The sequence below is a fragment of the Perca flavescens genome, chromosome 17 (genome assembly GCF_004354835.1).
Source record: "Perca flavescens isolate YP-PL-M2 chromosome 17, PFLA_1.0, whole genome shotgun sequence".
NCBI classification, from domain to species: Eukaryota; Metazoa; Chordata; class Actinopteri; order Perciformes; family Percidae; genus Perca; species Perca flavescens.
In genome coordinates this window covers 18,707,866-18,730,180 of record NC_041347.1, presented here as the reverse complement: position 1 = coordinate 18,730,180, position 22,315 = coordinate 18,707,866, and the positions used below count along the sequence as shown (strand labels likewise).

At 41.1% G+C, this 22,315-nt stretch overlaps 2 protein-coding genes across 3 annotated transcripts; one reads left to right on the top strand and one right to left on the bottom strand.

Moving 5' to 3' along the window:
- The first annotated feature begins 696 nt into the window (after nt 1–696).
- On the top strand, nt 697–1,201 carry c17h10orf53 (chromosome 17 C10orf53 homolog). The gene is made up of 3 exons (XM_028604376.1): nt 697–810; nt 909–1,028; nt 1,137–1,201. The coding sequence occupies exons 1-3, from the start codon at nt 717–719 to the stop codon at nt 1,199–1,201; spliced, it is 279 nt and encodes a 92-aa protein (XP_028460177.1). The 5' UTR covers nt 697–716.
- Nucleotides 1,202–2,282: 1,081 nt separating this feature from the next.
- On the bottom strand, nt 2,283–20,521 carry ogdhl (oxoglutarate dehydrogenase L). Of its 2 annotated transcripts, none has more exons than XM_028603097.1 (23): nt 20,387–20,521; nt 19,567–19,789; nt 18,948–19,118; nt 17,729–17,831; nt 15,715–15,830; nt 15,472–15,626; nt 14,461–14,607; nt 14,290–14,380; nt 14,020–14,199; nt 13,790–13,918; nt 12,923–13,102; nt 12,687–12,839; nt 11,748–11,850; nt 11,469–11,597; nt 10,881–11,031; nt 6,630–6,757; nt 6,365–6,543; nt 6,196–6,267; nt 5,408–5,533; nt 4,387–4,459; nt 4,139–4,302; nt 3,902–4,056; nt 2,283–3,798 (listed from the first exon to the last, which is right to left on the bottom strand). In XM_028603097.1, the coding sequence occupies exons 2-23, from the start codon at nt 19,786–19,788 to the stop codon at nt 3,675–3,677; spliced, it is 3,051 nt and encodes a 1,016-aa protein (XP_028458898.1). In that variant the 5' UTR covers nt 19,789; nt 20,387–20,521; the 3' UTR covers nt 2,283–3,674. The 2 variants fall into 2 exon arrangements, with proteins under 2 accessions (XP_028458898.1, XP_028458897.1); XM_028603096.1 differs by lacking the exon at nt 20,387–20,521 and adding an exon at nt 20,166–20,375.
- Nucleotides 20,522–22,315: the final 1,794 nt, after the last annotated feature.

Here is a 22,315-nt window from a genome sequence, read left to right as displayed (position 1 = left end):
TAAATTATAGAGTGTGGTCTAGACCTACTCTACCTGTAAAGTGTCTCAAGATAATTCTTGTTATGATTTGATACTATAAATAAAATTGAATTGAATTGTTAAAATAAAATGTTACCTTACAGACATATCCACTTATCCACCACATTATGGGTACTGTGGCAACTGAGCATGCTCTGCTCTGCACTGCTCTGAATTTATGGAATCAGGATGTCAATTTGATTTTAAAAACCTACTACATAATTCATTTTTAGAAGGTTTTAATAACTATGACGTCTTGAATTATTTATTTATTATTATACAATGCACATTGATCAACATCAGCGCAAATGTGCCAGTATAGCCAAAAAGCGAACTTTCAACCCTTGAAATTATGACAAATTATGAGTTCTTTAAAATATTAGTCATAAGCCACATGGCTTGTTATACGTTGTATATGGTTCGAAGTCAAATTTATAATAAAGTTTCTTGTAGTACAAAAAAAGTCGAATCTTGTGGTAGCCTATTTATAATGACTTATAAAATTGATATTTGACTTGTTATAATGAGATGAGATACAAATGCGATGTAGTGTTGATCACATAGCCTTAACAAATGAATAACTTTTTTTTAACAAGTGGAGCAAATGGGATTCCTGGACACATTTCGGAGAGGATGTCATGTAAGCAACAACATGGTGCATTGTGTATGACAGTTACCCCAGGTGACCACAACAAACAATGCCGAAAAACGCGCGGGTGACCCTTTGCAACGGACCTTATGAATCCAGTGGAGTAGTAGAACACAGGAACTTCCGCCTGCAGGGTCTTCAGGGTATGCTTCTTTTCGACGCAAATTAGAATACCGCATGTTGTCTGCTTTCTTGACTGTTTTAGGTGAGGTCAAACATTGTCCGTCAAATATGTCTGCAGCCGCTCTGACAGCGCGCGGGCACCAGTGCGTCTTGGAAGACACGCCCGAGTGGAACATGGTGGAGCTCGTGGTCAACGGGGAGGTCGTCTTCCGCTGTAATATAAAGCAGCTGGAGTTTGGTGAGTTTGGTTAGCTTTGACGGAAAGCGGAGACTACGTGTTACGTTACTGTGATGTCACAGTGCAGACTGACTGTCTGGAAACCTGTTCATGTTTTTTCCCCCGAAGGTGGAGATGGACAACTGGACCCTGTTTGCAAAGAAGCTGTTGATGCTGTGGAGAACGCTTACTGAAGATAACAGAAATATATATATATATATATATATATATATATATATATATATATATATATATATATATATATATATATATATATATGGGCCCCCAGAAATTTGCACATTCACTAAATGCCAGTTGGTATTGCAGATTTGTAAGGGAATTTGCATAATTACCGTGCACTATGCACCTGCATTAATTACCATATCCTCAAGGGTCCTATATGACACGCTGCTTTTTGGATGCTTTTATATTAGCCTTAGTGGTCCCTAATACTGTATCTGAAGTCTGGCCTTGACCAACTCCCACTTTGCTTGTTTGCAAGCCATAATGTCTCTCTCTTTCTCATAGGCGGGCCAAATTCTCTGGGTGGGCAAAACAGTCCTTATGACCTCAAAAGGAGCAGATTCCAGATCGGCCCATCTGAGCTTTCTTTTTCTCAAAGGCAGAGCAGGATACCCAGGGCTTGGTTTATAACTATCGCCATTTCTAGCCACTGGGGGACCATAGGCAGGCTGGGGGAACTCATATTAATGTTAAAAAACCTCATAAAGTGACATTTTCATGCCATGGGACCTTTAATGACACACAGAAAAGATAGGTTGATTTCTAGGCAAATAATTAATAAGCCATATGTAGTCCACTGTGTGCGCTCTCACTAATGAGTACCTCGGAGGGGACGGTGTACATACATGATGTACAGAAGGGGATAGGGTGATGTTGGCAGGGGCCCCAATAGCTAATTTTTGCCCTGTGACAAGTATGAAATAACAGGAAATAAAAAAACAGTAGCACAGCAGTAATATATAACAGTAGCACAACTAGAGGAGAGTCATAACGCTTGCAAACTGACTCTAATGTCAGTCACAGCCATATCTATCTCAAGTCTGCTAAAAGCAGACTGGTTTGATCTGGTCTGGTACATGTATTAAAATGAGGAAGGGATGCATTTTTACTGCTTATGAATTCAACTTTTCATATGTAAAAAGTCATTATTATTTCTTGCTTTAAACCATTTTACACTGTCAATCATCATCTGCAAGCAAAAATCATGACCAAAGAATGTTATTAAACTTAAATTTATTTTATTCCATATTCTATTATTCCTGGGGTTGTTTGCATATGTCTCAATGCCCACACTGATATGTGGACATATTGTTTTCTTTAAAAAACTAACACACATACATTTATTTTTAAATTATTGTAAATGTAAAATTACGTTTGTGCATTGCTTATGGTTAAATCTCCCAGCGGAAAAGGGAATCTATAGTATGGCTAAACTGGAAGCATAATTTTCTATAACATTTCTAAGCACAGTGGTAACTAATATCAATTCTGTTAAATACCTGGGGATTTTCTTGTAATAACCAAGCAATAATACTTCTCTCAAAGCATCCAAAGCTTTGCTGTGTTTATGTGTGTGCGCATCCCTCAGCCTCCAAAGAGGAAGCTGAGCCTTATGTCCTAAGTAGAAAACATGGCTGCAAGTCTCTGTGCCAGCTGGCTCATGTCTCCTGGTGAAGTGAAGTGTGACAATAAATACACACTCCTTTACTAACAGCTAAGGTAGCCAAAGCAAATACAAGCACAAACCTACTGATGTGTTAAATTTCCAAACAATCTTCATACCTGCAATATGTATTTCACATTCATTGTTTAAATACACCAGTTGGTGTTTTGTGTGTCTCGTAACTTCTGCTATTCAGCTACAAAAATCAATACAAAACTATACTACTAATATATACTAGTATTCATCAGCATGGTAGCAATGGAGGTATCTTCAGTACTAAAACTACTCCAATTGAATTGAATAGTGTTGATTGAATAAAGTGCAGATCTGGTAAAGCTTGAATCAGATGCATGATATCGGCCTGTAAATATCTTGATCCCAAAGCTGAGGTGTTTTGTGTGGAGGTTTTCCTTATCCAAACTGAGGGTATAAGGATAAAGGGTGATTTGGGGCTATACACAGTAAATAAGAATTACTTGATTCCACTTGACATGGGGCATGGCCAGGGCACAACAATTTGTCCTTCTATCCCGTGTCACAGTGAAAGAAAAGCCGCATTTAGGATACTTGCGAGGCCCTAGGAAGAATAGCGCGACCAATTTTTTTTGCCTTCTCACGCCTAGTTTGGCTTCATGATGCTTCTTACATCATAGTTGTTGCAGGTCGCAGAAAGACTGCAAGCTACGATTGGTCGAGATTAAACAATGATCACTTACTAAATCTGACATAAAGAGCGTCTCATAAGACTTAACTGTTGTTCAGTCGGATCAAGGCATAAGTCAGTTAGCATTGCCGACTTCACATAAGATTATCAGGGGGTAAAATCATGTTTCCTAAAAACACTAAGCTATACTCCAGATTGTCACAAAGCTAAAAGAGTTTTAAAATGTGCCAATATGCCACATCAAGACTTAATAGGTAGACCATGACGGTTGGAGATGAAACTGCACCTCCAGTCTGGCTCTTGCTCCAGTTCTTAATTACAAGTCCTTCCCGTGGAAGGCGTTCAGGTTGAAAGCTGTGTCCATGAACCTCTTCAGCTCATTGAGGTGGGTGGACTTGTTCCCTGTCGCAGGAGCAGCTGCAGGGTCCCGTCCCACATACCTGAAAGAAACACTGAAGGTTTGTTACCTGATTCTCTAAACGGATTGTTCCACTTTACCTATGTCATGAACAAATCAGGTGACAAGGGAATAGACACCCTTACCAAATGGGCTTCTGGTTGGCAACCACTGTGAGGAAACGCGGCCGGACGTAATCACAGTAACCCATGTTCTTGTGCTCCTCCTGACACCAGACCAGCTCAGCGTTGCCATATCTCTCTGCTTCCGCTCTGACCAGGTCAAACGGGAATGGAGAGATCTGAGGGGGGAGGCTGAAGGATAAGTGAAAGAAGAAATTACAACATTGCATCACTCTCATTTCAAGGAGAGGGACTAAACACCTGCTCAAGTCTAATGATGGCGATGTCTCTTTCCAGGTTTTGCCGTTTCCTCTCTCTAGCCAGTTCATAGTAGACTTTGCCAGTGCAGAAGATCACTCTCTTCACTTGGGCTGGGTTTTGACTCGCAGGGCCCTCGTCTGGAATCAACCTCTTGAATGTAGTGCCTGCCAACATTGAGTATGTTATGTTACCTATTATTGTCGATCAACATTTATGACAAATTCTTATGTCATTAAGTAAAACTCCACCTTCTGCGAGGTCATCAAAACTGGACCTTGCATCAGGATGCCTCAGCAGAGACTTTGGGGTGAAAATGATCAGCTGTGAAAAAAAGGAAAAAGTGTCTGTCAATGACAAACAACAGATTGTTTCTATCATCCGTAACTTTATTGTGCACTCTGAAAAAACTCCAGAGATAAAAGTTTTTTTCTCTTTTCCCGCTAATTTGTTGCCAGCATATAGCACGCAACATCAGCATTGGGAAAACGGGAAAACAAAACATTTCTTTAACAATCAAATAAATAAAACCCTTTGTGCTCAGCCGACCAAGTCCAGAGTTTTTCATAAAAAAACAAACAATATTATCCCCAATTGGCCCTCTCGCTAATTTGCTCAGGAAGTCATTTTCTCATGCTTCGCAAAGCATTGCATTTATGGGCGACAGGGGATCAGTTAAGACATTCACTGTGGCTGAAAACTGTGAGAGACAAAAAAAAAAAAATGTGCACATACAAAAGAGGAGAAAAGCTTTACACCCCAAAACTTTACACCCAAACTAGTTCTACTGTAGAGGTTCAAATTAACTAATAAATTACATACAGAACCACATTTGTACTGTAAATGAGTACTGTCAAAGGTTGTGCATCTTTCTGCAAACAGTGCTTCTTTTCAAAGCATGGTTGTGATATAGTATTGTTTTACAACAGTATGTTTGTCTGTCATGATGAAGCAATCAACGCATGTGAAGTTACAATCCCAGTTTGTGAGTCTCATGTTTTCATATTTGAGACTTTGGTTTCATTCCAATTACAGATATCAACCACTGTTTTCCTCAAAAAAGAATACCAAACAAAATATTCTGGAAATATATTTTAATCATCAGCATGTGTTGTCAAGCGACCATCTGGACCTTTTTTTATACTGTATTAGTAGGTTTATATGTATGTGTGACTTAAATGCAATATATGCAACATTTCTAATGTAAAATCTATGACAAACACAAACTGGAGAAGACACACAACATATAGTGAAGACGATGTTACACTTTACCGGTTTTCTGAATGGCAGCAGAATCTGCCGTCTGAGCACATGACAGTAGTTAGCAGGTGTGGAGCAGTTGACCACAATCCAGTTACATTCGTACAGCTGCTGGACCTCAAAATCTCCACTGAACTCCTTTGAGAAAAAAACAAAACAATTATTACAAAGAAAAGAATATATAAAGGTTATTGATTATAAAAACAGAAATGTAACTTTATGTAGACAAAATTTCAGAATTAGTGTTGGTTGTTATAGTTGTTGTTTTTGTCTGATAATTGGGCATGAGATGCATCTCTCTTTCTCACACACACACACACACACACACACACACACACACACACACACACACACACACACACACACACACACACACACACACACACACACACACACACACACACACACACACACACACACACACACACACACACACAACGGGGAATGTTAATCCCTTAGTATGCTTCCACTAATAGTTTGATCAATATCCCATTTGAAGTATCTGCTGATACAGCCCACTGTGCTCCCCTCCTTGAATCTTCCGTCATACCAGCGCACCCTTGGGACCTGAGCTACTGCTGAATACCAACTCTGTGAAGGCCATAATAAAGAGACTTTTCAGCTCCAGAGAAATTGGCAATCATCACTTAAGCAATCACTTAAGTGGTTATGACATCAGCATAGCTAATAAAACAGGAAGCTATTGGATGTTCTCAGAGCTCAGAGTTTCTGAATTAGGTAATGATTCCTCGAATCCGTAACCATTTCAGCCATAATGTAAATTGTACATATGAACATACAGGGAAATGATCGGGATCATCTTTGCTCATTTGCAGGAAGCGTTCAGGTCGAGCTGATGAATGTTCTGGGCCCTGTGGACAGAAGAGAAGACACAATGATGAAATGGAAGAAGAAACTCCCTAAAAAATTATAAAAATTAATTTGTAAATACTTATTTTCCCTTCTCACCATTCCCTCCATCCCATGTGGCAGCAGTAGGACAATACCATTGTTGCGGACCCACTTGGCCTGGCCCGGGCTGATGAACTGGTCAATGATACACTGGGCTGTGTTGTTAAAGTCTCCAAACTGGGCCTCCCAGAGGATCAGAGCATTCGGATTGGCCATGGCGAAGCCAAGCTCAAAACCTGAAGTTACAGTCATCATTACACAGAGCTGCAGAATGACTTATGAACTAAAGCATGCTGTGTGGCTGGGGTGGCTTCAGTCTCACCTAGCACTCCATACTCTGATAAGGAGCTGTTGCAGACAGTGTAAGGAGCCTGGTCGGCCCATAGGTGGTTCATGGGAACACAGATACGTTTGTCCACCTCTTGGTCATGCAGAACATGATGACGGTGACTGCAAAACATAACAAAGGCAGAGACAGAAAGGTTTGAAACAGGCATATAGAAACAAGACTACCGCCATGCTACCGGCTCTGTGAGCCTGTACTTAGACAAAGCAGTGCTTTGAGCTAACATGCTTACAATGAAAATGCTAAGGTAATAATGTTGAGCAGATACAATGTGTACCACGTTCATCATTGTGTGTTACCATGCTAACATTAACACCAACATCATTTGGATTCATTGTTTCCAACATGAAAATCCATCTAATAGCTAATAAATATTTCAGATTGGACAAAAGAGGACTGACTGACTGACTGACTGACTGACTGACAATCCCTAAAGCCATGCTGCAGGGCCAAAAAGCACCACTGTTCTGCCATGTCATCATTGTGGAGCAAATAAATTAAATCAATGTTATGACATCATCTAAGAGAGAATATATATCACATTTAACTGAGATTCATGGATGAAGTGAGATATTTAACAAACCAATTTAAGAGGTGGTGACACATGTTATATGCAAAAAGGTTTTTAGCAGGGCTGCAACTTATGATTATTTTTTTACAAATGATTAAACTATGAATTAATTTTTACCAAAAATCAATACATTGTTTAGTCTATAAAAGGTAAAAAATCTCTGTCATTTTTGCTTGATAAATATCTTAAATGATGAATCCTCTATCAATTATTGATTTAACAAATCATTTCACCACTAGTATTTACAGTAGAGTACACAAAACAGTGTAGTATTTATAACTGCAGAACGATATTGCCACAAAAGATTTTCAGGACTCTAAGTGGTCTTAAATGATGGTGGTGAAAACAACAGGGTTATAGGATTTCTATAAAAGATTCTTAACCTAGTAGATGAAGGGCACACACACACACACACACACACACACACACACACACACACACACACACACACACACACACACACACACACACACACACACACACACACACACACACACACACACACACACACACACACACACACACACACACACACACACACACACACACACACACACACACACACACACACACACACACACACACACACACACACACACACACACACACACAGGGTGTTCTGGCCCATAAAGGCACTCCATGAAGAGTACCCTCCTCTCTCCTCATCTTCAGTCAGTATGAGGCCCAACAAGAGTTGATGGGAGCAAAGAGCCAAACGTTAACAAGCTCTAGCAGTCCGCTCACTCCTAATGTAGGAATCAGTCTTCAAAACCAGCACGATCAGACAATCACTTAAACCCCTTTAACATCACTTTAATGATATCTAGACACACACATACACTCAGACACACACACAGTGCAAGAGGTTATGTAACGGTCAGGCGGAAGAACTGCAGGAAATAACCACAATCTATTGATTATTATCTTGAATGTGATATATTACCACCTAGAAGACAAGATGATCATAATTTGAGTCCTTTGAAAAATATCTTCTATAATTATGCACTAATGAGGGCATATAATGTACCGCATATTTTTTTTGTTCTGATCCTTGCTCCACATTCGTGTATACACTTTCTCTAATCCTTTGATGAACGACTAAAATCGAGAGCATCCAGCAATAATTGAGGTAACACACATAATTTCACGTTCCATTTTCTGAAAACTACTCGCAAGCAATTCAAAGAGGACCCTAAAATCTCACGAGAATGAGGTCTTTCTCTGGAATTGCCTCATAAATTGCATGCCCACCTCTCTCCTTTTTCTTTCTTTCACATGCATACACACACACTTCCTCTGCCTGGGGGCCCCATTAGTCAGGGAAAGGGGTGCACGGCACAGCGCACGCAACCCACCCAAACACAACGACTGAATCCATTAGTGCACGCTGTTACGTACATCACAGAAACGCAAGCAGGCCCACTCGTCTGTAACATGCCAATATGCTCAGCTCCTAAGAACTGTGAAGGGAAACAGAGTAGTGGGGGTTGAACAAAAGTGTAGGTGGGAAAAAAACAATAAGGGGTGGTAAAGGAGGTAGGGAGTATAGGTAAGGTACAATAAGAAAGAACACAAATAATATAATGTGGACTCTCAACTGACACAGGATGATTTAAATCAACAACAGATGATACGGAGATGAAGGGTTGATGTACAGTAGTTTCAGCCAGGTAAATTACAATATATTAAATCATAAGGGGGACAGCGGATGGGGAGAAGCGGATGTCAGTGGAAAATGCGAGGCAAAAAAAAGCCCTGTAGCCTCTGGTTAGTTAATGTGATGTATGTCGCTGTGAGCTGCTGGGGGGGAGGTTGGTGTCAGTGAAGATGGGCTGGTAGAGAAATGATAGGGGACAGACGAGACAGGCACAATGAAAGGGGGAGCTGGTTTTGTTCATGTGTCACTCGTCCCTCCATACCATGACAACACCATGTGGGCTTCACAGTTCCCAGGAGACTGTTCTGACGTCTTCTGTCTGTCAGACTCCCTGTGCCACCCCCCAATTACTTAATTCACTATCTTTATTTCTGGTCAGGCAGGCTGACCCTGACAGACTCAACAAATGTGCAAATTTGATTTCAAAATAGTAAATTTGGGCCAATATCAATTTAAGACATTGCATGGCTGTGTGGCGTAGTTGAAATCATTATCACAGTATTAAGGATGTTTTCCAATAAAATATACTGTATATCAAAATATGGCAAATGTATGACATGAAACAATGAACTTTGCACTAGTGTTTTCCATTAAATAAGAAAAAATCTCTTCATGTGTCAACAACTCCTTTTGTTAATTTACAATCAAAGTAGCTCAAAGTTTATTTGCTATATTATCTATTTAGCACCAAGCCCTAAATCATTGTAAGGAAGAATAAAGCTAATTTGTTGTTTGAGTGGAGAGACTATGACTCCACAAGGACTCTCAAACTATAAAAATGAAGATGGTAAAAATCTATTTTCTTAAAATGCTTGGTTAATTCACTAACTACACTTGAAACATACTTGATACTACACTGTGGTGGTAGTGGGAGCTCCTCCTAGTGTAAGAGCATTAATATAAGAAGGCAGAGAGGTTTAAAAAAGATGCATATAAACAAAAAGTAAGGAAATTTGTGTTTGGTAGATTATTTCTCTGTGGTAACAATGCTTTTTGGCAATAAATCTTATACCGTTGGAAAGCCTGTTTAGTTCCCTTTCAAATGGTGCCCCATTTGTAAGGAACATGCATTTGTGGGATGAGCAGCAGTGCTGAGTATGTGGGTTGCGCCCATGAAAAATTTGCCAAATCTTCTCTGCCAATGCCAAACAGCTTATTCTGCCATTGACTCTTTTGGTGTTTGGTGGATTGGATGACTGAAGTTTGAAGAAATAAGACATATTGGCAATTTAACAATTCATTAATTTTACAAACAGGAGCCTCAGTAGCGTGTGGAAGAACCATACACAGCCACAACAGCCTGGTACCTCCTCCTCATGCTGGTCACCAGCCTGGTCACACACTGCTGTGGGATGGCATCTCATTCTTCAACTAGCATTTGTCGCAAGTCAGCCAACGTGGTTGTGTTGGTCACTCTGGCACAAACAGCACGCCCAAGCTGATCCCACAAGTGTTCAATGGGGTTGAGGTCAGGACTGCTGGCAAGCCATTCCATCCTCTCCACTCCCACATTCTGGAGGTAGTCTCTGATAAACCCCACCCTGCGGGGGCGAGCGTTGTCATCTTGGAGGATAGAGTTTGGTCCCAGACTGTGGAGATATGGGATTGCCACTTGTTGCAGAATCTCATCTTTATATCTCTCTGTATTGAGATTGCCTCCAATGATGACAAGCCTCGTTTTTCCAGTGAGGGAGTTGCCGCCCCACACTATCACACTGCCTCCACCAAAAGGTATTACTCCATCGGTGCATCAGCACAGCTTTCCCTGTGTCTTCCCCACACTTTGACCCTACGATCCAATCATCCAATCTACCAAACACCAAATAATTTAATGGCAGAATAAGCTGTTTGGCATTGTCAGAGAAGATTTGGCAAAGTTTTCATGGGCGCAACCCACATACTCAGTGCTGCTGCTCATCCCACAAATGTATGTTCCTTACAAATGGGGCACCATTTGAAAGGGAACTAACTAACTTCAGTTGTGTTGACATGGACTCACCTAAAAGTGCCCCGCTCTACATCTTGCCCGCTGAGTCGTACATGGATGCCATCTTTGAGAAGGGAACCAAAGGCCATGTACTCTCCTAGAGCCCAGTCCATCTGCCGATTCTTCACCAGGTCAGCCCGACCACGCAGGATACGAGACACACCTAGAGAACACACACAGACAGAGGAACAAAAATTAAGCCAAGAGATATCTTAGGAAAGCACTGGGGAAGGGAGTGTAAAACGCATTGGACTGTCACACCGTGTTGTAAATAATATCAAAAACCCCTGTGGGAGTCTTAATTGCTATAGTGTGTGCCAAATCAGCTGCACAGGCCAAACACCTAATGTTTGTAAAGGATGTGTTTACAGGTGAACTGCTTTAATTGATTTAATATCATCACTGTAGACAAAAAGTTGGGGTCTATGTGATTTAAGGATCTTTATCATTGAGCAGTATGTATCCCATAACCTGCAGTAATGTGTGCTCTTCTGTCATTGTATAGATTTCTAGCACAGCATATCATATCAGTAGGACTACTATCATCAGCATCAGTTTTGATTACTGCTCTATTCTCCAGCACAAAGCAACTAAACTCACCAGGGTGGATATGAAAACCTTCCAAAGGCACAGAGCTGGCTATCTGACTGATGTGCTGCAGGACCTCCTCATGCAGTCCTGTGGGGACACCACTCATGCTCTTGGGCTCTCCGTCTGCTGTAAAGAAGTCTACAGAGAGAGAGAGAGCGAGAGAGAGAGAGAGAGAGAGAGAGAGAGAGAGAGAGCGAGAGAGAGAGAGAGAGAGAGAGAGAAAGACAGCTTCACTCCAGCAGGAACAGAAAGTATTCACAGAAAAGGCAGTGCAAGAATACAATTTACCTGGCCAGGGGGAGTCAAGCCAGTGTCGAATTTGTAAAATCTTTCCATCCTTGGAGCGGGTGTATGCCTCCTCACATATCTTGTCGTATTTGGAAACTTCTTCCTGCAGGTAATGTGCAATAAGGACAATGAAAAACGCCACATTTAATTTAATTTTGTTAATTATTTTAAAGATTATTTTTCGGCCTTTATTTTTGACAGGACAGCTGAAGACATGAAAGGGGAGGGAGGGGGGGGAATGACATGCAGCAAAGCGTCACAGGTCGGAGTCAAACCCGGGCCCCCTTGCGACGAGGAGTAAACTTCTATATATGGGCACCCGCTCTACCAACTGATCTATCTGGGGGCCCAGTTTTTTAATTATTAAAGGACTACAGCTGACTAACCCAAACTAGGTGTAGAGAGAATAAGAGAGAGAGAAACAATAGAGGAGGAGAAAAGTCTACATCGACAGTAACGGTTCTGCCTTGCTATATTACAAATGGTGCTTTTGCAGGAGTCCAAACAGCAGGCCACATAACAGAAAACAATGTCCATCAAAAGCCAGGCAGTAGCACACCAGATAGGAGCTGCAGTATTTCTCTGGCATGTGTTATAAAAAAAAATGTTCAGAATGGATGTTACGATCGAAGTTTCTGTTTTGGATGAAGAACCTGAGCAATTCCACTGAATGGCGCCAGAATCTGAGGTATACTTCAACTTCATTGAGCAATATCTACTCTATGTGAGGGATTGTGAGGCTAGGTGATTGAACTGAGGCAGTAAATTGAAACTCAAATACAGCAGTGCTGGCGCAACATATTCGAAGGCTAGAGTAATATCTAAATGTGATTTAATGCACATAGTCCAGCAGACGGTGATACCAAATAAAATGTCATACAGTAGCAGCTACCAATATACAGTATATTTAACAAGCACAAACAGCATTACATCACAAACCTCAAAATCTTGCAGTGTCACCACTCCCTCCGCAATGAGCCTGTTGGAGTACTTTTTCAGCACTTGCTCTTGACGACAGATCTGTTTGTACATCAGCGGTTGGGTGAACATGGGCTCGTCCATCTCATTATGGCCAAACCGCCTGTAACAAACCTGTAAATACACACAGAAGTCATGTGTAAGTGTAATTATAATTGTGTTTGCTGTTAACCCATTAAGACGTGGCTGTGACTAACCAGGTCAATGACAACATCCTTGTTGAAGGTGGATCTCCACTCTGCAGCCACCCGGCAAACATAGATGACAGCCTCGGGGTCATCGGCATTCACATGGAAGATGGGTGCATTGACAACCCGAGCCACATCGGTGGGATAGGGGGAGGAGCGGGCCACTCGAGGGTCTGTGGTGAAGCCAATCTGAGAGACAACAATCACACGCCAAATTTGATACCATTTAGAGCTGAGAATCACATGCATAATGATCGAATTTATGTTCCGAACAACAAAATGTGCTCTAGTGTTATGAGTAACATCAGGAAATATGTCAGCATCTGTAAAACAAAACAATTAACAGCTCATTTTGTTAGTTTTTACTTAGTTTTTTGGGAATAATAAATGTAAACAACAGAATTGTGTAAAACAATAACACAATATGATCACATCTTCAGCTATCATCCAGCGCCAATTATTATTATTTATTGTTGCAGAAGTAAAAAAAAATAGCACTAGTAGTAATTATTAGTAATTATATAGTAGTATTAGCAATAGTATTCGTATTGGAGAATGCCCTATGGTTCACCCCCATCCCTTCCCCGGCATATTAAGTAATATAGTTTTCAACACTCGCCTTACATGTCACACACTAGCCAAATTCAACCTTTCAGACCAATATAAATCATTGTACTGTACTTATGTCTCTTATAATGTTTTATGAGCGGCCAATTGTCCTGTCTTTTTGTAATGTTTTATTGCACCAATTGTTCTGTTTTGTTTTGTAATGTTATTGCACTAATAAAAAATAAACAAGCAATAATATTAGTATTACTGCCATAACATTAAGTAAATTACAAAATAAATGTATTCTGGTAAATGTGTCTCCAATACCTGGTTGTTGACCACCACATGGATGGTACCATGTGTGGTGTAGGAGGGGAGCTCACTCAGGTGGAAAGTCTCATACACAACTCCTTGTCCAGCAAAAGCAGCGTCACCATGAATCAAGATGGACATTACCTGGAAAAATCACATCATAGCAACATATCTTTAATGCAAATCTACATTTACAGCACCAAAGACAAAAAAAGCCACCATGTACCCGGAACAATAACTTTTACCTTCTTTCCCTGAGTGTCTCCTCTGTAGAACTGCTCAGCTTTGGTCTTGCCCTGAACCACTGGATCCACTGCCTCCAGGTGGGAGGGGTTCGCCATGAGTGACAGCGTAATGTTCTTGTCTGTCTCACGGTTAATCCTCTCGTGGTACATCCCAAGGTGGTATTTGACATCACCCGACCCCTACCGGTGTAGAGAAAGGTCATGAAATACAGCATCAGTTGTATCTCCAGAATGCCTTCCTTTGATACTTTTCCACACAGTTTTCCTCACCTCATCAGCAGGCTCTAACTTAGGGTCAAACTGACAGAAGATCTGATCCAGGTCCTTACGGATCACATTGGCCAACACATTCAGTCGACCCCTATATCAAATATGGAAGGACAAGAATCAGCTGTATGTATAGATTGAGCTGTGAGGCGAGAAATGTGTAATACACAGTACCGATGAGGCATCCCCATAATCACGCTGTCAATGCCGGCAGCGCTCGACTTGTCAATCATGGTTTTAAGAGCAGGGATGAGCACTTCACAGCCCTCCAGACCAAAACGTTTCTCTGATGACCACTTTCTGGCCAGGAAGTCCTCAAACCTAGACATAAAAAAGTTCAGATGTAGGGTTCATGGATGTATGTTTGTTAGTTAGTGGTCTCGCTATGCCAGACCCTCCTCCAAAGCACGCTGAAGGAGGGTCTGACTACTCCACATAGCATTCGGGGATGGGAGGAAAACGTGCTCTGGTTCAATGGCATTTCTTTAAACCAATCAGAATCGTCATGGGCGGTGCTAAACTCCGCACAGAGCCGCTGGAAAATAGTTGTGCGAGAGAAAACTCAGACAGATAGTCTAGCTAGGTGTCTCAATTTACCCTGCAGAGATCGGAGGAGCAGTCAACAATAGTCCTCATAAATCCACTGAATTTAAAATTCCAACACTAAGAAAGCGGAAGGAAACGGAAAATACATGCATCAGTCGGAATTTCCTGCAACACCGGAGCAATCCTGGAAGTGGAACGCGAAGGATATAGACTAGATAGTTAGTTACACAACGATGAATTAGATTACACTGCTACTGACTGATAATGATGATAACTAAAGCTCCATCACAGAAAATAAGTTTTGGAACAACACTATGATAGTTCAGAGAACTTGTACTCAAGCATTTAGCAAATGTATTTCAGTACCAATGTGCGTGTCTTAATTACGGTAGGAATGATAACACTGCAACAGCATAGGACAAGCCAGAATACAATAAGAAGATCACTTCTAGGAACCTCCAGTGACTTCTGAGATAATTTATCAGAGATGAAAATGAGCTCACATGAAGAATAGGGTGTTTATTTTTTCAAATATATGCCTGGGCAAGAGTTTTGTTTATGCTATGTGAGGCTCTGATGTGAGCTATAACTAAAACTGAGGTATTGTGCTGTCATCAAAGTGTGCTGAAGACCGCTGACCGTGTGGATCTGATCAGGCGGGCTAGCAAAGTCCTCTTCTCAGCATCAGTGAACTGCATGATTCCCGGAGTCTCAAATTTCTGACGAATCCACTGACACTGGTCCACATTGTTAATGAACATATATTCGACCCCTATGTGACCACAGTAAGATGTCTGAAAAAGAAGAAAATAGCATGATACAGTGATATTTGGCTTTCCCACATTATTAGACACATGTATGGACACAATACAATAAAAATACCTCTAGTCTGCGTATGATTTCTTTAAGAGGAAGTGTGTTGTCTGCTCCTCCGATGAAGGTGGTGGGGGGTAGTTGAAAGCTCATATCCAAGTCAGACTCATCAAGATTGTAGAAACCTACGATAACACCATGTGAAACACAGGTTTGTTTAAGACTATCACCAGAACAATAACAGCACAATAACATTCATAACACAAAGACCATAACAGTTTAATTCATGATCTCAAATGTCAATATACTTAACTTCTTCCATTTCTTCTGATATCACGTGAAGGCAACAGAAATCATAGCTAAGAGTATGATCAATACTAAAAAGTATAAAAATATATGCCAAACAATCACTGGTTCCAGCTTCTCCAGAGTGAGGATTTGCTGATTTGATCTGTTTTATAGCATTGGAAATTGAATAGTTTTTGAGGTTTTGGACTGTTGGTCAGGAAAAACAAGTGGAAGATGTCACCTTGGGCTCTGGGAAAGTGGCTTTTTTTTTTTTTTTACAATTTTGTGACATTTTATAGACTAATTGATTGATTATTGATTTTTTTTTTTTTTAAATCATTATCCGACAGATGAATTGATCATGAAAATAATTGTTACTTGCAGCCCTAACTCACCTATCTTATTGAAAGGGTGCACTTATTGGGCTGGACTTTTTAATAGGACAGTAGTGCTCCTTGAAAACGTAGTGCATAACACTGCAGTGAATCGACTTAAATCTTGATCCAAGTAAATTTGTTTTTGAAGGCAAAAACAGTGAAAAATAAAGCTTGGTTATGAAATAAAAACAATTCTCCAGGATGCATTTGTTGACAGTATAATAGCAAGACCTGTGGAGGAGGTACAGCATCAGTATCGGCAGCCCCACATACGTTTCTGCACTGACAAAGCCCACCTGAGAGCTGGTCAAGCTCAAGATCGCAGGCAACATAAGAGGAGACAGGTGCAAATCATATTAGGAACACAGCAAAGACAAAGGGGGCCAAGAATAGACTCTTGTACTATCAGCTGACCAAATAAGGGGCCACGGAGGCTGTCATTAGCTTTGATTAGGGAGCTATAGCCCTGGTGACAATACATAATGCAATGCAATGTCATAACACACTCTGATCACTGATAACAGCAGCCAACAGAACCTCTCTCTCTCTCTCTCTCTCTCTCTCTCTCTCTCTCTCTCTCTCTCTCTCTCTCTCTCTCTCTCTCTCTCTCTCTCTCTCTCTCTCTCTCTCTCTCTCTCTCTCTCTCTCCCCCCCCCAGCTATTACTGTATACTTTGATCGCTTTCTGTGGCCGCCCCGCACCCACCGATCCTCAGTCCGCTAAATGAAATGGAGAATGACAAGAGCTTGGCCTCAGATTAATGACAGCATTAGGCTGACCAACCCATATACAGACTTGGCGGAGAGCGTGATGGTGCCTTTTATACTGCAATACCCCTTATACTCTCCTCTGATGAGGTATGCAACCCTGGGTGTGTATAATGTGTATACGTAGATGCACATGTATGTACTGTGCAAACCCTCAAAGAGATACATAAATGTTATTGAAATAAAGCGCAGGAAAAATACAAATAAGATATTTTCATTATAAGGCAAATTAATCTTTTGAAGTAAACCCACCAATGAGAATAATATGCTTATGACTGAAATCCTTAAGCAGGACAAGTACCCTGAGATAATTAGAAGGAAGGACTTCTATAGTAGGAATCTAATCAGCATATATACTGCCTGTGGGTTAACTTATGCCTTTAGTTAGGAAAGGGGGATAAAATAAGGAGTTATATACCTCTTGTGTAAAAAGTCTATTTTTCTTTTAGTCTAAGTTTACTTTGATATGCATTTCTTAAAAGATACAGTCTGTTTTACTTGGTTTTCATGACACCTATGGTTGTGAAACTACCTCAGTAAATGAAAAACTATAAAGGCAATCGGCTCAAGACATGACAGAAATCTTCCTTTATTCACAATTATAAATTTGTGTGATGTGTGTAAGATGATTGCAGGGGTTGTGAGGCTTACTTAATTTATCAATGGTGGTGATTAGGTCGGAGGGAACAAAGGAATCCAGGTCAGCCTCCAGGATTCCCAGAGGGTCTAACTGCGCAACATGGTGACCACGAATCTACACAGAGAGACAGACAGAAATGTGAAGAAGGAGGGAGAAAAGAAGAGGTGAGGAGAATCCGATCATAAGATTCAGCAAGGAGCTGCCATCATGATGCGCAAACAGATGGAGTTAGCTTTCAGGGCTTTCTACCAGATATGGTTCATTTTGACCCAAACCACTAATTTTCCTAAACTTAACCAAACAGTTTTATTGCCTAAACCTATGAAGAATTCTGGAAGAAGCCCTGATGGCCAACTTCTCCCATGTGCTCATGATGCTGAGTGTGAACAGCTGGAGAATAAGCTGACACTCAGTTATAGGTCAACCTTTCTGAGAAAAGAGCCCCATGGGAGTGCTTTTATGGCCACACACACACACACACACACACACACACAACACACACACACACACACACACACACACACACACACACACACACACACACACACACACACACACACACACACACACACACACACACACACACACACACACACACACACACACACACACACACACACACACACACACACACACACACACACACACACACACCAGGATTGTAACAAGCTGGGAATAAAATTGACGCCTTTGCCAAAAGCCAGAATTTAATAAATCCCTCAGATAGTTCCTCGAATTAATTTTAGGGTGAGGGGAAATGTTGCCACCTGTTTTGTTTAAGTAGTCTCTTTGATATTTCCAGTTTTCAAAAAGCAACAAGGGTAAGTAGGTTAGAGTTAATCTTGCAAAGTGCATAACCTTGTGCAGTGACAAACAAATTGTATATTCCTTTTAATAAAAGGACACACAGTATAAACAGCTTTCATTGCCAGTTGCATCTGTTTAGGCAAGTCAAGAGGATTTAGTTTGATGCATTTTTCACACACACATCGGAACTGCAAATAGTCAGCCAGTTGTGGCTCGAGGTATATGGCATCTTAATTCTGTACACACACACACTGGTTAAGATTTAAACAGATGCCTATTAGATATGTGAGCAATCTTTTAATTTGTAAATAACATAAATCCACATTATACAAGCTGATAGCTTGTGTGTGTGTGTGTGTGTGTGTGTGTGTGTGTGTGTGTGTGTGTGTGTGTGTGACAGAGCTGGGGGTGAGTGTGAAGTACCTGGTAGGCTCTAATGAGAGTGTGCACAGCCAGGTGGTCCTCCACCACTTTCTGTGCCATGTCTGGTGAGTGGGACTGCACTCGGCCCTGGAGCAGAGCGGAGGGGCGTCTTTCACCCACCTCGCCAGACGGACTGGAGTCCTGGATGTTACGGAAGAATGCGTCCCAAGACTAGAACACAGAGAAAGACAGATCACAGCAGAAGCAAACGGGTCCATCGCAAACATGGACCAAAAGTAACCTTGCTGCTACTGACTGTTAGATTGGGGGATGACAGGACTGGAATCCAGCTACATTATATATTGTATTAGGCGGGTGTGAGCACTGTAATTTCCATTTTTATGGATGAAATAAACTTGACTTTGATTATATAATGTATACATGCGCCCAGGCAATTGAGCTACCAGCGCAACGTAGGGCAGTGGACACATTTATTAAGTGCCCTCTTTCAACGGCAGTTCCTCGTAATTTAGCAGTTAACCCACTGCCACCCCACTCACTGTGTGCTAGACATTGTTCCCTCTGCAAATTTCTATTCATGGCAAAACCACGTTAATATTAAATGTTCCTCCCTTATTCACTCATGTGGGAAGAAATGGCACATGTTGCACACTGTTACCTCGTGGACGTTTTTATGGTCCTCCAGCCAGGCAAAGTACATCTCCTCCACATAGCTGGAGCTACCGGCCACCGCTGAGTGACCAGGCGCAGCCCCGGATGAGCAGCTTCTCCTGGGATCGACCCAGCGCCTAGCCGGGACCCCTCCGCATACTCGCAGCCACTGACTGCCTCCAACACACCCACCCCTCAGCACAGCCGCTAACGACCGAAACTGACTCATGCTAGAGACAGACAAAGTGAAAAAAATAAAATAAAAGTTGGGGGTCAGAGAATGTTAACAATTAGCTTTTCAAAGGCAGACATCTCGGTGTTTTGATTACAATCATTTATGTAAACGCAGAAATAGTTTGCATGGCCTCGTTTGATGATTTATTACAAACCATCTCTGAATGAAAAATGTCTGAATGTCACATCAAACAATATTTCAGTAAGAGTGTAATGCTTAGCCTACAGAAGTGCGTATAGGAGGGCGGAGCCAAGCTACCTACAGAGCGCATATCGCATTTAACAGGGACCATAATTTCAGACTCCTTAAGGATAAAATGACCTTTACAAGTGACATTTTTGAATGGATTCCAACTAATGGAAGCTAAATACCTGCAGGATGCTTTACAGGCTACTTCAGGATACAGCGCCCATTTCATTGCCAAAACATTGTCTATTTCATTCCGGGTCAGTTACTGTTTCCTCTGGACCACTAATCCCCCAACGTCAACATAAACCCTCATAATCTGCCGTCGTCAACGCGCGGTGTCACGGCATATAGGACAGTGGTTTTAAATGTCACCTACGTTTTTATTTCTATGAATTACATTTACCTTAGACTGACTGTTATTGTCACCGTCGGATGATGTAAGTAGGACAGGTATCAGTGAAGGTGAGAGATCCGAGTGCACTGCATGCACGGTTTGACACGCCCCCAGCGTGTCAGCTGGTGGTGGCGCTTCCTGTGCACAGCGAGCAGCATGCTGCACCCAAAGGTGCCGGTGGTGGCTATTAACGACCAGACACACCATCTCAGAGAGACAGAGAAAGGAAAACAAACATCAAACTACATTTTATTTTTATTATTTTTTTTATAAGTCTTAAGTGACACAAATAAAAATATATATCTAAAATCAATTATTTATTGTGTTTGTGGCGTTTTGTTTATAACAGCAATCGATTTTATAATCAGAATACTTACTTTAATCCACGAGTCCCTGCAAACACTTCTCATCCAGACAGGTCATTGTTTCCCCTCTAAGTTGCATCAAACATATGTCTTTCCCCTCAGTGTTAATTAAGCCAATTCAACTTTAATAAAGGCTGAACATGAGTCATTTGAGCAAGTGGCTTCAGATTGATGGGCTTCTACCTTGAGTGGGTTCAACAATAAGATAATTGGCCCTCCCTCACTCACTCACTTCAGCCTCTTTCCTTCCTTCCTCCCCAACCTCTCTCTCCTTCTCATCTAGATGTTCATCAGTCATACTTGCTGGCACAGAAGAAACGGTATTATCAATCATGACAAACGCGCCACTGAAAAACAGAACATGGAGTGGGCACAAGTTGCAAGAGGATCTACCAGACAAAACAGTGTAGGTCTGAAGAGCATCACATAAACCACAGCATCATTATGGGGTTTTTAAACTGGTAAATTTTTTTTGTCAGTCTCAACTCCAAAATGTCTAATGTAGCATTAACATATTTATTCACATGATCTGCAGCATTCTGTATATAACCAAACATTTAAAAGCAAATGTTTTCACCCACGGGAAGAATATATTCACATATGCTTTAACATTAACATATGCTCTAAAACAGCACAAATAAATGCTCGGTGTTCCCTGACGGAGAGTTCCTCCTTTTTCATTATTTGCATTTGTTGTTGCTGCTGGTTTTCGGCTGACCTGGAGAACGCAGGGCTCAGGCAATTATGAACTGAAATGCCATTTTGTTGTAGTGACTTCACCGCCTGACAAAGATGGAGTGAAGACCAGTTGCTTTTTGGCATTTTATTAATAGTGTTCATCAATGAAAAGACCTGTGCCGCTGGGTAACATTACAGGCTCTGTGTTAAATTACATCCCGTTTTAGAATAATTACATCACTAGACAGGACGAACTGGACCAGCTGTTCATCGTTTGAAACATTTCTTGTTAATGGGGAAATCAAACAAGGGACACTATCTCTAACCTCCTATTTCTAGTGACATCAATTGTAGTTGAAATGTGAATAAAATACGTCATTGTTGTTGACTATGGTTATTCATTTGTTGGATTTGCCAGGCACATTCAGTCAATGAATCTGATTTAATCCAGGATGAACCAGTAACCTAAATAAAGTTCACGTCTAGGTGACCCAGGCTCATGGCAGCCATCAACTGTCAGGTCTGCCAAACTAAACTGACTTTGTTTTGAGTCCACAGCTCATTTGGGCAATGCCGGCTTCAGTACAAAGAGCGAGAGAAGCAGATAATGTGTAATCCACTTATCAGAGCCAAGCCTACATACCATTTATGGAAGCCCACGTCATGAGGTTATTTAGGAACCCTAATTCATCTAATAAGGCATGTTTAGCGGCAGAATTAAATTTGTCTGAAAGCCCTTGGTACACGTGCTATCACAAAAATCAATCACATTTCAAATGATTAAATAATGTACGATTTCATGAAATAACGTGACAAATCTGTGGTGCTGAGGCACGGTTACAAAAGAAAGAAATTAATTATCTCGGATGAGTCTGGAATCATTATTTCTAGACGA

Excerpts from the sequence above, each read along its gene's own strand:
- c17h10orf53 (XM_028604376.1), top strand. The coding sequence starts at position 717 with ATGCCGAAAAACGCGCGGGTGACCCTTTGCAACGGACCTTATGAATCC. Across the intron at positions 811-908 it reads CCGCCTGCAGGGTCTTCAGG|CCGCTCTGACAGCGCGCGGG; the intron begins GTATGCTTCTTT and ends ATATGTCTGCAG. Across the intron at positions 1,029-1,136 it reads TATAAAGCAGCTGGAGTTTG|GTGGAGATGGACAACTGGAC; the intron begins GTGAGTTTGGTT and ends TTTCCCCCGAAG.
- ogdhl (XM_028603096.1), bottom strand. The coding sequence starts at position 20,212 with ATGAAATGGGCGCTGTATCCTGAAGTAGCCTGTAAAGCATCCTGCAG. Across the intron at positions 13,919-14,019 it reads GAGACACTCAGGGAAAGAAG|GTAATGTCCATCTTGATTCA; the intron begins GTAAAAGTTATT and ends TGATTTTTCCAG. Across the intron at positions 13,103-13,789 it reads ATGTGGTGGTCAACAACCAG|ATTGGCTTCACCACAGACCC; the intron begins GTATTGGAGACA and ends GTTGTCTCTCAG.